The 17,246-nt window shown below is 44.1% G+C and overlaps 1 protein-coding gene across 1 annotated transcript in view; it reads left to right on the top strand.

Annotated features, from left to right (window-relative positions):
* Positions 1 to 17,246, top strand: part of LOC141172912 (IgGFc-binding protein-like) — a 211,850-nt gene that overhangs the window by 174,008 nt on the left and 20,596 nt on the right. The window contains exons 6-10 of the mRNA XM_073657530.1: positions 374 to 941; positions 3,048 to 3,646; positions 3,967 to 4,540; positions 5,351 to 5,940; positions 7,028 to 7,580. Coding sequence (XP_073513631.1) covers positions 374 to 941; positions 3,048 to 3,646; positions 3,967 to 4,540; positions 5,351 to 5,940; positions 7,028 to 7,580 — 2,884 coding nt within the window. The remainder of the gene's footprint in view (positions 1 to 373; positions 942 to 3,047; positions 3,647 to 3,966; positions 4,541 to 5,350; positions 5,941 to 7,027; positions 7,581 to 17,246) is intronic.

The raw sequence follows: 17,246 nt of genomic DNA, 5'->3' as shown, positions 1-17,246 counted from the left end.
AGATTCAACTCCATATACATATAACATGGTATATCGGAACCTTAAGAACCTTAAAGGGATTGTCTAGGTTTAGGAAAACATGGCTTCTTTCTTCCTGTCAGCAGGGTATGAATATATTGCAGGTCAACCCCATTCACATCAATGTGTGCTGTATCACACATAACCTATAAAAAGGTGAGGTGCTGTTTTTGGAGGAAAACAACCATGATTTTTTAACTTTGGAAAACCCCTTTAAAAAGAGAGTCACATTGATGGACACCTCTTCTTGGCCATCAAGAAGCATGAATGGTGCATACAGCATGTGCCCTAAATTATTTAGCTTTAATTTCCCCCATAGATTTTTTGATTGCATTTCCTATTTTTTCTTTAATAGGTAAATAATCAAAAAGTTCAGCTTCCAATGAAACTAAATGACGACAAGTTGATTTTATCCCAAAGCGGAACTTCCTTGATTGTTGAGACAGATTTTAAGCTCAAAGTCATCTACGACTGGAACATCCTCCTGAAGATCAGCATCCCCAGCAGTTTTTATAAAGCAGTTTGTGGTCTATGCGGAAATTACAACGATAACCCAAATGACGACCTTTCCAAAGAAGGAGCGACTTTATCCACAATAAATTATGGAAAACTTTGGAAAGTTGAGGAAACCAGCGATGGAAGCTGTCATGATGACTGCAATGGAGACTGCGTGACCTGCACTACAGAGAAAAAGAAGCTTTATGGAAACAATCAGTTTTGCGGTATCCTCACCCAGAATCCTGGACCTTTTAAAGTTTGCCATACTACTATTAATCCCAGTATGTACAGGGAGAACTGTATATATGATATGTGCCTCAATGATGGTTACCTTCAGATTTTGTGCCAGACATTAAAGACCTACAGCGATGCATGTGCCAGGGAAGGCATACAAGTCAACGAATGGAGAAATATAAGCAATTGTCGTAAGTAGAACCTCAACATCTTCTTATTGTAGGTAGCTAGAGATGAGAAGATCGATTTGGTGCAAATTAAATTTGTGTTAAAATGAAGTAAATTTACTGGACCCAGCAAATACACAAAATTTTGAGTAAATTGTAAAAAAAAAATGCTAGTCGTTATTTTACAGAATGCAAAAGAATGCACGAGCCAAAGAAGGCTCACATGATCTCACTGGCTTCCCTATAATGCCTTGCAGCAATTAAGGTACACTGACGAGCAAAAGGGTAACAATGTTTTGAGCCTTTGACTTTCAGGCTCCATATCTCACCATCCACTACTGCTTCCAATGTGAGACTTGCATCATTTTATAGACAATCCTCTTGGCTGTCTCATACACAAATTTGATTGGCAACTATTTAGCATATGATCAGTTATGCAGATTCTTGCCATTTTACTGCATTGTTACTGTTTTTCTCCTAAAAATCTACATTTTAATTTTTATTATTTTGTAAATCCACCTTTGGTTTTCACCACTGCCTGAATCCTTCTTGCTCTCGATCAGATACAAGCGTGTCTCGACCGAAATCTGATCTCAGGTCTCTTCTACACTTTCTCAAAGTTGGTGCATACTGGTCAACTCACTTGGGTATGTATACAGCTTTTCTTCAACTCTACCCACAACTGTTGGATTGGGTTGAGGTCTCGGGACTGTGGGGGCCAATCCAGCACCTCTACTTCATTGTCATTTAACCATTTCTTCACCAATCTCGACGTATGCTTCGGGTCGTTGTCCTGCTGGAACACTATGTCGTCCTTTTCATACCCATAGTACTCGAGTGTACGAAGTATCTCATCTTGTAGGATACTCACATATAGCTCAGTATTGAGACCACCATCGATCCTGGTCAAGTGTCCAACGCCTTTGACATCCTCCATCAAACTTGAAGATTCTTTACATTTCTTGATCCATTAATCCCTTTTTTCCTTGTTTCTTCCATACCCATTTTCAACCATTAGAGCCTAGTCTATTGATTTTCATCCAAATCATCCGTCTCCAATCTTCTACTGTCCACTTTTCGTCCTTTTTTGCAAAGTCAAGCAGACGCTTCTTATGATGTTATTGAAATCGAGGCTCCTTCACCTTCTTTTGGGCCACCATTCCAGGCTTGTGTAACGTGCATTGCACGGTGCCTGCATGGACATCTCACAATTGCGAAGCATACGAGCCACCTCCATCGCCAGAACTGATGGACCTTGCGATAAGCCAATTTGTTGACTGGATGCCTGGATGTCCACCTCTTGGCTTTTGAATCGATGGACGGACTTCATTTCGTATTCTTCCAGCTGCCATGGCGCTCACATGATGCAGTTTGGCAATTTTCTTGGCTGAGAGACCGCTATCGATGAGTTGGATGATGCTGTTTCTCTATTCTTGGGAAATCTTCTTCATGGCTCCTCCTCGATTCAAACCAGTGGACTTTCGCTTGGGAATCAACCTAATTTCACACTAAGCTAATGTGAGAACAGGTTGTATTTTGTAGTATACAGGAAGAAATGAGTTTTCCACCACCAGGAATAAAACAGTAACAATGCAGTGACATGACGAGAATCTGCATAACTAACATGCTAAATATTGGCAAGTAAAATTTATATATGAAATAACCAATATGATTGTCTATAAAATGATGGTGTTCTCATGATCTAAGTAGTAGTGGATGATGAGATATGGAGCCTGAAAGTCAAAAGTTCAAAACATTGTTAATCCTTTGCTTCTCAGTGCATATGCTATAGAAATATAGGCAGTCAATCAAGAGGGACTATGACAGCCTGTATGAAAGCTAAGGTAGGGAAGACAGCAGCTACTTTGTGGGGAATCGGGAAAGTGAGAGGAAATCACAGCTTTCAGCTCAGTCATAGAAATAAGGAGAGAAATCCATAATACACTGAATAAGAATAAGCAATACAGATAGTGAGTGACAGCACAAAAAATTGATACAATCTATTTACCCATAGCCATAGATATTAAGGCCATTTTGGACATTACTGTGTTTACCTTTCTCTAACTATTCCTCTAATTGATATTATTAACAATACTGCGGTCAATGTTGTTTAAATTTTTTTACCCCTAGCTATGGATTGTCCTGGAAACAGCACATATAACTCATGTGGAAGTGCTTGCCCAGCTACGTGCCAGGATCAGAACGCTCCATCCAAATGCACCCAGCCTTGTATCGAAACCTGTGAGTGTAACAATGGATTTGTGCTGATCGAAGGAACATGTCAACCAAAGGAATACTGTGGCTGCTCTTACCAAGGCCGTCTCATGAATCCAGGTGACTCATTTTGGGTTGATACCGCCTGTAAAAAAAAATGTGTCTGCAATCCATCCACTCATAAAGTTGAGTGTTTCAGTACTAAGTGCGCGAAAGGAGAAAGTTGTTCGATCAAGGATGGAATCCAAGATTGCTATCCACTCAGTTACGCCACTTGCTCAGCTTCAGGAGACCCTCACTATGTCACCTTCGATGGCCTCCATTATGACTTCCAGGGAGCTTGCCAGTACCTGCTGTCTGGGATCTGTAATAATAATAAAGGTTTAAGTGATTTCCAAATCATCGTTCGCAATGAAAACCAAGGAAGTCTTCTCGTCTCTTATACCACCGCCGTCATCTTCAAGATATTTGGAATAGAAATCCAAGTCCGTAGAGAGAATCCAGCAGCAGTTTTGGTGAGTACAAGATCATAGTTCCGGTCATATCGCTAGATTTAAGACCCGCAACTTCCTAGAATTAAATAATTCCAAAAACTAGAATGTCTGTCGGTAACCCGTCTTTGGGTATCAGTGATGATTACTTTTTAACTAGAAACAATAGACACAAAGAATGAGCAATCCAAAAGGAAAAAAAATCCCAATGTTTTGCTCCCTGATTTCCAAACATCATTCACAAAAATGTACCCAGTTTATTGGAGAAACTGGAATGAGCTAATTTTTCATGTGCCTCCACATTCTCTAATGTTAGGAGCTAAAATGATTGTTTCTCGTTTTAGGTGGATAAATTAAAGTCCAATCTTCCTTTGGCAATGAGACCAAAACTTGGTAATATTGACATCTTCCAGTCCGGGAGACAATGCATTATTCAGACCAACATCGGAATCCGTGTGACATTCGACTGGGAGGCACGAGTCGGAGTGACTCTTCCCTCAATATACTTTGGATCTGTGTGCGGCCTCTGTGGAAACTTCAATAATGTTTCCTCAGATGAGCTGATTGATCGCGATGGAAAAGTTCAGCCTGATATTCCATTGTTTGGTCATAGCTGGAGAGAAGGAGAAAATGCTGACCAATGCAAAATCGTCAGCGGAGGTAATTGCACCAATCTTCTAAAGCTAGAAGGCGAGCAAAAGAAGAACCCGAAAGAGTGTGGCATGGTGCTCGACCCTAAGGGTCCTTTCAGAAATTGCCATTCCAAAATTGATCCTGTATCTTACTTTAAGGACTGTGTTTATGACATGTGTGCATATGGTGAAAGGCAGGATCTCATCTGTAGGCTATTGACCGGCTATGCTGCCTCGTGTCAGGACGTTGGAGCTGTCATCTATGAATGGAGATCGGACATCTGTCGTAAGTATATTCATGACCAATTGCTGCATTGCTCAGGGACTTATTGACAAAACCAACCAAGTAACCTAGTAATGGGGTCAGCACCAACATACTCTACCTGGGCATATTCATATCATACACTATCTATAGGGATGCCCATTATTGCTTTGGCCTGCTGAGCTTAAGAGACCTCTAAATAAAACATGCTTGTTATGCCAAGGTGGGGTAACGATGGACCTTTCATGAGTCTGAAGTTGATCTTGGTTTCAACATCAGAAAATCAGAAACATCACGAATTACACAGCCACAATATGATATCCACATTTGGCCATACTGTACCCTTTGTTTGCTTCTGCTTTCATATAAGGACACCTAAATGTTCCAATGGAGAGAAGAATACCTCCAAAATACAGTGCCACCATTGGACAATTAAAGGCAACATGCAACCATATCATGGTTCCATGGCATGAGGCCACAGAGCTACCACAGCGACCTGATGAGCATGAGTCTCCTTTGTTCGTCAGTTCAGACAATATAACTTGCAGCTATTTATTGGCGTTGACCCTGACTGATTCTAGGTATCAATACATAAAGAAAAGGGTCCATGTGCCATAACAATACATGGGCCCTTTTCAGTCCAATAGCTCATCATAATGCACAATTCCACCTGCTTTGGAGGTAGTAATGGCCCTCTTAACTCTTGGGCGTCATTGTGGTTGCACAGGTTGTACCAATGGTATGTCCACCCCTGACCATTTCTATATAGAATAAAAATGAAACTGTAATAGAGAACAACAATTGCAACAATTCTGAACCCTATTTCCTTTGCAGCGATGTCCTGCCCCCTGAACAGTGGATACAACATTTGCGTCAATGGCTGTCCTTCCACCTGTCTCTCTTTATCAATGTCCACGAAATGCGATTCCACCTGCAGAGAAGGCTGTGAATGTGCGAAGGGCTTTGTCCTCAGTGGAACAGAGTGTGTGCCAATGTCCCAATGCGGATGTCTCTACAACACCCTTTATTACAAGCCCGGGGACATCTTCTATCCAGAAAACACATGTGAGAATAAATGCACCTGCAACGGTGGCGGGACTGTCACCTGTGTGCCAACCTCCTGTGGCCCCTATGAAGAATGTAGCATTGTCAACGGGATACAAAGCTGCAATCCCGTGGGAAGTGCCACATGCTCGGCCATTGGCAGAACGACCTTTAATACATTTGATAATTTTGGATATGATTTCAATGGAAACTGCTCTTATATATTATCAAAGACCTGCTTGTCTGAGGGGTCAAACTTGACTCCTTACATTATCCGAATCAGGAACATAGACGGCTCCTTTACCATCAGCAAAAAAGTTATACTCGAAGTCTACAACTATACTGTCACCATCTTCCAAGGAACTGAAAACAAAATCTTGGTAAGACCATTTCTTTGCACTTTAATTTTAACTACTTATAACTCAAAAGTTTCCTTAGAGTGATAAATTCATCTTAAGAATTTCTGTTTTTTTTTGGAACCTCAACTATCAGAAGAACGGTAGAGATAAGTGAATCGCTTCAAGGCAAATCGAATATGCCTTGAATTACACAGACTTTTTAAAAATCTGAATTTTCGTAAATTAAATTCACAGAAAAATAGCAAAATAGTGACTGACCACAATTTTTGCAGGATTCAAAATGTCCACGAATTTGTTAAAAAAAAACAACCCCTTCAGTCCAGTCACTGATGTGATCTTCATTGGGCCATCTTCGGTGTCATGCAATGTCATAACGTTGCTGCATAGAAGCAAAGATGGCGGCCACTGAAAAATCTTGAAGATGCCCAATGAAAATGAGACCAGTGATGCTGGATTGTCAAGGGGCTACTTGGACAGAGAGGTGAGAGTTGGGGGAGTATAATTTTTGCATAAGTTTTGTTTCCTGCCCAAATTTGAATGAACTGCCAATTCCAAATTTTGGCATATTCGCTCAACACTAAAGAACAATATCTGGTCATACTCTTTTGGCAATTTCCTGTCATTGCTTCTCTTGGCTCAATACCTCAATAGACGTCAATGGAGAGAGAAGCAAGCTGGTGCCCAATGAGCCCAATGGACCCTACCAATAGAAAATTATCCAACAGGATTCACTGCATCTCTATAATCTTGATAAATATGGGTCTCACCACATCAACTTTTACATAACACGGGTTTGAACTGATGGAGTCCCAGTATAGTTGAATGAGGTAGGACTTTTCCAAAAGGCACCCTATTTAAAAAGTTGCCACTCATGTAGATTAGACTTTGAACCTCTTCATAGAAGTTCTTCTCTAAGACCATAACTTCCCTCTGTTTTTCTAGAATGTTTCTATGTGTTTGTTCAATGTTTTCCAATGAGCAGAACCTCTTTATATGTCCAAGAACAGATTAAGTTGGGTCACTTCTGCTTTGATGAAAGAACTTTGAGTTGAATAAGACTACTGGCATTAATAAGCTGGTGATTCACTTCTTTATTTTCTTTGCTCAGGTAAACAATATTCTTCGAAATGTCCCATTTGTGGTGGAGGCCAATCAATTCAGGGCTGATTATCAGGGTGGAGGACTTGTCCTTAAAACTGACTTTGGCTTGGTCATTACTTCAGACAATGCCATTCATGTAACAGTGCCAGGAAACTATCACAACGAAATATGTGGTCTGTGCGGAAACTACAACGATGACCCTAAGGATGAGTTTAGTTCTAGTAATAGCGATGCTGTGTCATTTGCCGACTCTTGGAAGGAAGAAGAAGACTTCTGCACTACAAATGAAGTCTGCTCCGGAGACGACCAGCTTTGTGCTGACTGTCCCAGGTTAGCACGGAAGGAGTTTGCCAGCGAAAACTTCTGTGGGATTCTTATTTCTCCAAGTGGTCCATTCTCACCGTGCCACCAAACAATTGACCCAACAGCGTATCTGAAGAGCTGTATTAATGCTCTTTGCTCAAAAACTGGAGAACTTTGTACCATGCTTCAAGGTTATGCTAAAGTTTGTCAGGATGCGGGTGTTGCTATAAAGCCATGGAGGACACAAAGTTTTTGTCGTAAGTACATAATACAATTTTTATATATTCTGTAAAAAGATCATTGTGAAGATCTGAGGTAGTGGGTTGTAATAATCACCTACGCAGGTTAATAATGCAACTATTTTTTATTCATTACATCCATGGTTTTACAACAACTCCAGGTCAATGGCCAATATACATTACCCCCTGTCCATAAGATCCCCTCCCCGGGGGGCGGTAGTTTCACTGTCCTCATACCGGGCGATACTCACTCTCTCCCAACTTTTGGTTGGCACACAGATTTCATATCTCCTGCCAATATAGTCTGTAGTCACAGTCCCCGCTCCTCCAGAAGACAAATAACACAACCAAAGCACATGTATCCAGCAGCAACAGTTCTTAAGAAAGTTCATCAAATCCAGATGACAGATCCCACTACTGTAGCACGTGTGTCCAGTCCAGCTTGCAACCAATCTCCAAACTCCATAGACCATCCAACCATGGGTTCCAGGACCTCAGCCATACATCTTCACCCTTCTACGACACTCCACCAGACCACCAACTCTCTCTAATACATTTGGCTTAATTGTACTCTCTCTCGTGGGATCAGCCCCTGGATGGGCAGAAGTTTTCACACCCTCCCCCTTAAACATTTGCTTTTATCTCAAAGAATGAAGAATATTCCAGAAGCCCATCACCTGGGATTGCATGTGAAACCCCCTATGGTGACGGCTCCATTGGGTCTGCTATCCCCATTCACACAATGGGACTAGTGACTGAGAGAACAGTGGCTTTGAGGCCCCTGAGGTACTGACAAGATTAATGGAATGATTGCTTTACATTTACCTTAAGCAATCTCTTATCTGGCCTTGTGTATACATAAGATCCAGCCAGAATGTCTTCCTCTGCTTACTGTCATTGAATGGAAACATTGATTCCTCAGGCTGAACTGACGAGCAAGCAAGCCTCTAATAAAAAAGCCTGCATCCCTTAGAGCCATGGACTCCGCTCTACGTGTGTAATGCAGGTGCCGGAATGCAACGCACAGAGACACAAGGCGAGAACAGTCAGAAATGTTTGTAAACAGTTTTATACAACAGGTATACTGAAACAAGGGATTAGCAACAAGGGTAATGAACAGTGGTTTGAAATATCAGAAAAATACGAAATTTCTCAAAATAAGGCGCAGTCTCTTAAAATAAGGCGCAGTCTCTTAAAGTAAGGCGCAGTCTCTTAAAATAAGGCGCAGTCTCTTAAAGTAAGGTGATGCCCTCAAGCATGAGAAGCACCACACAAGTTCTTTAACCGTGAATTTGGCCCTAGCGGGGGTCACCGGTTATTCCCGCTAGGCCGTGAGTCTCTTTCCGGATGAATTCAATTAAATCACGTTGTGCTACTTTAGCCCCAACCGTCCCCCTCCCAACCTGAGTACTTAAACCCAATTGTCCCCGGTACCGTGGGTGAGCAGTGGAAGTGACGGGCCCTGCTCACGTATGCAGCTCCTCTCTGCTTGGCTGTTGGGGGCAGTCTCTCGAGCCTTGGATAGGGGGGTCCAGGCCTCGTCTGTCGGCGGCCGACGTCGGGTTCCGCGAACTCACTCAGCACAGCGATCAGGTTCCTAGTATCCTCAGCAGGCACAGCACTCGAGTCACAACTGTGAGGGATCCGGAGCTCTTTTACCAGTGCCCGGCTGGAGCACCTCTCAGGCCTCTGGATTTGGCCTGTCACGCGGGGTTTCTCAGGACGCAGGGAGCACGTCTGCTCCTCTCTGCTGCTTGGCGCCAAAGACCCCTCAGGTTTGGCGCGCTGGCCTCTTATCTCTCTGAACTCCTTCCTGGAAGTCACCTGATCGGGTCCAGCCTCTGAATCTCTCCTGCCTGCAACTTCCTTTGTGTATTTTGGTTCCGCTTGACTGTCTCTGGCCAGTAGATGGCAGTCTCGCTCCATCCTTGAAACGTCATGTTGAAGTTCTGTTACAAGCTTTTTAGCTCGTTCTACATTCCTCCCTCCTTTTTGCTCGCCAGTCCTCGGGCGAGTGGACTCCTCGCAGAATTGATGTCTCCTTCCAGGCAGTGCAAGCTCAGACAGGAGTTGGGCACACTCCTGCGTTTTCTGTTGGATTCGAGACCAGATAAACTCTTCCTGAGCATACCGGTTAGGAGGAATTCCGGCATTAGCCCGCTCAGTTCTGTGGGGCTCTTCTTGCGGAGGAGACTCCGGGAGATCCGAGGAATCAACTACTGGGGATTGCAAATCATTTCCTGACTCATTCTGACTTCCACTCGGGAGTTGCACCAACGGTTCTGACGGGCCCAACTGCATTGTGGCCCACCCTTCTTCATCCCCCAAGGTTCCTGTATGTGGCACTTCAGCCAACACGTCTGAGGGCCCAGCCCTGTTACAGACTTCTGCTTCAGAGGAGCAAGGTCGCAACATATTACGGTGCAACACCCTGGATGTTGCGGTGTCATCTCCTTCGGGCCTAACCTCGTAGACTGGGTTGTCTGGGTGAACCTTCTTCACCACCCGATATGGTATTGCCTCCCAACGATGGTCCAGCTTACTCCCAAATCGTTTAGCCCTCACCAGCACTCGGTCTCCTGGCTGAAGCGATCCACCTGTGGTCGGGGGCCGAACTGCATGCTCTACTTCCTGAAACTTCTGAGCAACCAGTCTTCTCACGGTATGGAGTCGACGCTGGTGTTCTCGAATCCAGGTACTTGGGCTACTGCCCGGACCGGGGTCTTCTGAGTCTAGCTCCAGTTCGGTGATTTCTCGGCCACTTCTTCCAAACAGCAACATGTAGGGGGTGTAGCCGGTGGTTGCATGAACTCGATTATTATACACCCACACCAGCTCGGACACGAATTCGGGCCACTTCATCTTTTTGTCCGCTTCCAGTGTTCGCAACATTTGCAACAGGGTTCGGTTAAAGCGCTCGCAAGCCCCGTTCCCTTGCGGGTGGTAGGGCGTTGTCCGGGAACGGTCGATCCCATAGATGCGCTATAGCTCATCCATCACTCGTCCTTGGAAGCAGGCCCCCTGGTCAGAATGTATTCGCTTCGGGCACCCATAAATCCGGATGAAATCTTGACAGATGGCCTTGGCTGCGGCTTCTGCCGTCTGATCTTTAGTGGGTGTCACTACTGCAAACTTGGTGAAGTGATCAGTCATGACTAAACAGTGTCCATAACCGTTGTATGAAGTTCCTACCATCAAGTAGTCAATCATCAAGACTTCCAAGGGGGCAGAAGTTCGGATGGTCTGAATGGGAGCTCTTTGCTCCGGGGGCTTGTTCAACTCACACTGGCGACATGTTCGGCAGACCCCCTCGACTTCTTGTCGTAGTTGAGGCCAATACACCAGCCGTTGCAACCACCGGAAGGTCTTTTCTACTCCGAAGTGAGCACCTCTTCTATGAGCTTCTTGGGCTAGCTGTGTTACTAGTGCTCCTGGAACAACCACTTGCCAGGTAACATCAAACTCTCGAGGCAGCTGGATTCTTTGGCATAGCAAGCCATCCTTCAGGAGGAGCCTCTCCCACTGGCCTAGGATTTGTAGGGTAGTTGGAAGTGAAGCGGCTCTGGTTTCCTGGTCGGGTCTCTGATTAAGGGCGACCCATTCTCTCAACTTTGCTAGCTCCGGGTCGGATTGCTGCAGATGTATCCATTCGTCTCTTGAACGTCCCAGAATCTGAGTGGGCCTCGGCTCCCCTCTAGTCTCTTGGGCGTCGACCACAGCAGCGGCGAACTGGCTGAAATCCGGGATCTCATCGCCTTCGAGCTCCTCATCTCTGTCCTTCTTCGGCCCCGCCTGAGTGACCCGGGACAGGGCATCTGCATGTGTTTTCAGGGCCTTGGACCGATAGGCGATTTTATACTGGAATTTGGACATCCTTGCGACCCACCGCTGTTCTAACGCGCCCAGTTTGGCGTTCTCCAAGTGGGCCAAAGGGTTGTTATCTGTCCGCACTTGCACTTCTGACCCTGACAGGTACTCAGCAAACTTCTCGGTCATGGCCCACACCAGTGCCAGTAGCTCCAGCTTAAACGAACTGTAGTTGTCCGGATTCTTCTCCGTATCTCGGAGTGACCTGCTGGCATACGCGATCACTCGCTCTTTCCCTCCTTGTACTTGAGCCAGCACTGCTCCCAGCCCATGCAAGCTTCCATCAGTGTACAACATGAATGGCTGCGAAAAGTCAGCGTAGGCCAGAATCGGGGCATCTGTTAGCGCCATTTTCAATGCTCGGAATGCCTCTTCTTGTCGTGGGCCCCACTGAATGGGCTGCCGCTTGGCTCCCCCGGCTGTTCCTCTCAGCAATTCATTGAGCGGGTTCGCAATCTTAGCGAAGTCTTTAATGAATCTGCGGTAGTATCCAGCGAGCCCCAGGAATGCCCTTAGTTCCCTTAGATTGGCGGGCGTGGGCCACTTCTGCACTGCAGCTACTTTCTCCGCAGTGGGGTGCACACCTGCACTGGACACAGTGTGCCCCAGATATTCAATTTCTCGTTTGAAGAGACGACACTTACGAGTAGAGATGAGCGTTGTTCTACTCGAACTGTTCGCCAATCTCAAATTCGAGCTGTTTTGGGCGGTGTTCGAGCCGGTCGGCGAACACGAACAATTTGAGAAAAATTCGGCTGTTCGAGGTTATGTTCGATAACTGTTCGTGCACCAAAATCATAACTGGATTTCTTCTCAGTAATGATGAAAATTAATGTTAATACGCAGTTTGAGTGTACAGCGGGGCGGGGGGAGGGGCAGGGGATGGATCTCTGCAGGAACAATGAAGATCTCCATTTTTTTTTCTCTTTCCCGCATTTGCAGTGGGGAGGTGCAATCTGTCAGCCTATCAGCAGCGCACACACGGAGCAAAATGCTTTTTTTCACACAAGCAAGGGCATGTGTGATTGGCAGTGTATGTCACATGTCCTTGCCCTATAAGACCAAGCCATTTTCCCCGTCGCCACCATTTTCTCACTGCTGCAGCTGCGTGTTAGACGGCACCGCTGTTGCTGTGTGCGCTATACCTTGTTAATTTCAAGCCAATTTTCGCACAAATATACAGATAGCTTGGGAGTAGGGAATAGTTGTGATTGCAGTCCTTTTAAGGACTAGGTTACAGCATTTCCTACGACTTTTATCAGGCAGGTCTGTGCTCTTAAATAGATAGATTGTGGGAGTAAAGACTAATTGTAATTGGAGTCCTTTTCAGGACTAGGTTACATCAGTTCCTATCAGTTTTTGCCAGGCAGGTCTGTGCCAGTGCTGTGCAAGTTTTTTTCACAGCATTTGGCTGAATCTAGCAAAGCTAATCCTTTTTGGCCTATTGCAGAGTGTGTTAGTCAGTGGAGTAGCCTATCTGTGTTGCAAGATATACCACCTGTGTATAGAATACCAATTTTTTTACTGCACCTAGTGAAGTAAAATCTTTTGGGCATAGCATCATTCTATTAGTCCATCTATACTGACCTCCATCAGGTTGCAAACTGAATATAATTTTTTTCTGCATCTAGCTCTGAAAAAATATTTGGGCTTCTAGCAGTGTGTGGGACTTGGTCTATTAGTCCATCTATACTGACCTCCATCAGGTTGCAAATTAAAAATAATTTTTTTCTTCATTTAGCTCTGAAAAAATATTTGGGCTTCTAGCAGTGTGTGGGACTTGTTCTATTAGTCCTTCTATACTGACCTCCAGCAGGTTGCAAATTGAATATAATTTTTTTCTGCATCTAGCTCTGAAAAAATATTTGTGCTTCTAGCGGTGTGTGGGACTTGGTCTATTAGTCCATCTATACTGACCTCCATCAGGTTGCAAATTAAAAATAATTTTTTTCTGCATCTAGCTCTGAAAAAATATTTGGGCTTCTAGCAGTGTGTGGGACTTGGTCTATTAGTCCATCTATACTGACCTCCATCAGGTTGCAAATTAAAAATAATTTTTTTCTTCATTTATCTCTGAAAAAATATTTGGGCTTCTAGCAGCGTGTGGGACTTGTTCTATTAGTCCATCTATACTGACCTCCATCAGGTTGCAAATTAAAAATATTTTTTTTCTGCATCTAGCTCTGAAAAAATATTTGGGCTTCTAGCAGTGTGTGGGACTTGGTCTATTAGTCCATCTATATTGACCTCCATCAGGTTGCAAATTAAAAATAATTTTTTTCTGCATCTAGCTCTGAAAAAATATTTGGGCTTCTAGCAGTGTGTGGGACTTGGTCTATTAGTCCATCTATACTGACCTCCATCAGGTTGCAAATTGAATAAAAAAATTTTCTGCATCTAGCTCTGAAAAAATATTTGGGCTTCTAGCGGTGTGTGGGACTTGGTCTATTAGTCCATCTATACTGACCTCCATCAGGTTGCAAATTAAAAATAATTTTTTTCTTCATTTATCTCTGAAAAAATATTTGGGCTTCTAGCAGCGTGTGGGACTTGTTCTATTAGTCCATCTATACTGACCTCCATCAGATTGCAAATTAAAAATATTTTTTTTCTGCATCTAGCTCTGAAAAAATATTTGGGCTTCTAGCAGTGTGTGGGACTTGGTCTATTAGTCCATCTATATTGACCTCCATCAGGTTGCAAATTAAAAATAATTTTTTTCTGCATCTAGCTCTGAAAAAATATTTGGGCTTCTAGCAGTGTGTGGGACTTGGTCTATTAGTCCATCTATACTGACCTCCATCAGGTTGCAAATTAAAAATAATTTTTTTCTGCATCTAGCTCTGAAAAAATATTTGGGCTTCTAGCAGTGTGTGGGACTTGGTCTATTAGTCCATCTATACTGACCTCCATCAGGTTGCAAATTAAAAATAATTTTTTTCTTCATTTAGCTCTGAAAAAATATTTGGGCTTCTAGCAGTGTGTGGGACTTGTTCTATTAGTCCTTCTATACTGACGTCCAGCAGGTTGCAAATTGAATATAATTTTTTTCTGCATCTAGCTCTGAAAAAATATTTGGGCTTCTAGCGGTGTGTGGGACTTGGTCTATTAGTCCATCTATACTGACCTCCATCAGGTTGCAAATTAAAAATATTTTTTTTCTGCATCTAGCTCTGAAAAAATATTTGGGCTTCTAGCAGTGTGTGGGACTTGGTCTATTAGTCCATCTATACTGACCTCCATCAGGTTGCAACTTAAAAATAATTTTTTTCTTCATTTAGCTCTGAAAAAATATTTGGGCTTCTAGCAGTGTGTGGGACTTGTTCTATTAGTCCTTCTATACTGACCTCCAGCAGGTTGCAAATTGAATATAATTTTTTTCTGCATCTAGCTCTGAAAAAATATTTGGGCTTCTAGCGGTGTGTGGGGCTTGGTCTATTAGTCCATCTATACTGACCTCCATCAGGTTGCAAATTAAAAATAATTTTTTTCTGCATCTAGCTCTGAAAAAATATTTGGGCTTCTAGCGGTGTGTGGGACTTGGTCTATTAGTCCATCTATACTGACCTCCATCAGGTTGCAAATTAAAAATAATTTTTTTCTGCATCTAGCTCTGAAAAAATATTTGGGCTTCTAGCGGTGTGTGGGACTTTCTCTATTAGTCCATCTATACTGACCTCCATCAGGTTGCAAATTAAAAATAATTTTTTTCTGCATCTAGCTCTGAAAAAATATTTGGGCTTCTAGCAGTGTGTGGGACTTGGTCTATTAGTCCATCTATACTGACCTCCATCAGGTTGCAAATTGAATAAAAAAATTTTCTGCATCTAGCTCTGAAAAAATATTTGGGCTTCTAGCGGTGTGTGGGACTTGGTCTATTAGTCCATCTATACTGACCTCCATCAGGTTGCAAATTGAATAAAAAAATTTTCTGCATCTAGCTCTGAAAAAATATTTGGGCTTCTAGCGGTGTGTGGGACTTGGTCTATTAGTCCATCTATACTGACCTCCATCAGGTTGCAAATAAAAAATAATTTTTTTCTGCATCTAACCCAGCCAATAGTTTTGGCCTAATACCACAGTTTGGCCACTCAGCTCTGCTCGGTTACCATCCATTGTTTTTTTGTGCAAACAACTCCAGAGTTGTGAATTAGTTAACCACCAAAATGAGTGGAAAAAGGCCTGCTGCTGGTGGAAAGGGGAATAGGCGTGTTGGGAAGGGGAAAAAAGGTTGTGTCCGTGGGGTAGGTGCAGAAAAAAGACCATCTTCCAGCCAAACTAAAATGTCTACTTATTTTAGCGGACAATGTGATAAGATCCCTTTCTTACGGCCACGCCAATCGCTACAAATTCCAGATGAGGCACAAAAACAGCAGGTGCTTCAACGGATATCAAGTGCTCCTTTAAGTGGGCTCTCCTCCACATCAACTTCAACATCACAAATACTCCAGTCCTCAAAGGTGTCACCCAAATCGCACTTGCTTCCTCACAGCTCCCAAATCTCCAGCTGCCCGTCTGAGTATGAGGTAGAACAGATGGTTGAGTCTGCAGAGCTGTTTACTCATACTATAGCCTGGGAATCAGAGGTTGACTCCAGCGCCTCTGTGAATCCAGACGAGGAAATGATCTGCACTGATGCCCAGAATCTTTATGAGTCGGATCCAGGACCAGACGCAGAAGGTTCTGACCATAATGTAGACCCTCATTCCCAAACTGTAACTCCTGTTGGTGGAGACAATGAGGAAGACGATGATAAGACTCAAATACCTGATTGGAGCGACAACTTTAGTTTTTTGTCAGGGCAGGAACAGGTTGGCTCTGAGGACGACGGGTGTGATAACGCACAGGGTGATGATGATGAGGTCGGAGATCCCACTTACTGTCAACCCACAGTCAGCCAAGAGATGAGGTCAGCAGAGGAGGTGGAGGAAGATGCTAGTGACGACGAGGTCAGGTTGCGCCTTCCTGGACAGAGACGTAGTACTGGAAGCACGTCAACAACTGCATCCTCAAACACAACTCTGCCTCTCACCACAAGTCGTGGTGGCTCTTCAGGTCACATGGGTGCTAAGCCTTGCATAGCCTGGGCATTTTTTCAGATCGATAAAGATGACCCAACTCGTGTTATCTGTAACATTTGTCAGCAAAAGCTAAGTAGAGGCCAAAAAATACAGAGTTTGAGTACTTCATGCATGAACCGGCACATGGACATGAAGCATAAGTTGCAGTGGGAAGCTCAGTGTGCTACAATGCGGTCTAGCCGGCCGGGCCAACCACCGTCTGCCATATCTTGTGCATCCGCGGCCTCTTCATCCTCTGTGACTGGGGGGACAGCAGTCACACCTGTTTTGGGGCGCAGACCTGCCACCTCTTTACCCGCAACAGCCAGCGTGATTGGCAGGTCATCATTTTCTTTGGAGGTGGTAACACCAGCTGGTCTTGAGCGCTGTCCGACATCGATAGCACCACCTTTGGATCAAGGAAACCTAACATGTCCGCCTGCATCTTCCTCACAGACCGTCAGTTTGCCGGGGACACCCTTATCAACCCCGTCTAAGCACAATAGCCAGCCCTCGGTCCCTCAGATGTGGACAAGTAAAAGACCATTTCCTCCTAGCCATGAGAAAGCTAAGAGGTTGAATTTCACCATCTGCAAGCTCTTGGCTACAGAAATGCTGCCTTTCCGCCTGGTGGACACAGAGGATTTTCGAGACCTTATGTCCGTCGCAGTGCCCCAGTACCAGATGCCCAGTCGGCACTACTTCTCAAAGAAAGGTGTGCCTGCGCTCCACCAGCATGTCGCACACAACATCACCG

The sequence above is a fragment of the Phyllobates terribilis genome, unplaced genomic scaffold (assembly GCF_046119375.1).
Source record: "Phyllobates terribilis strain yellow unplaced genomic scaffold, ASM4611937v1 Scaffold_12__6_contigs__length_324123572, whole genome shotgun sequence".
In the NCBI taxonomy this organism is placed as follows: domain Eukaryota; kingdom Metazoa; phylum Chordata; class Amphibia; order Anura; family Dendrobatidae; genus Phyllobates; species Phyllobates terribilis.
The sequence above is the reverse complement of the archived record's forward strand: the minus strand, read 5'-3'. Positions and strand labels throughout refer to the sequence as shown.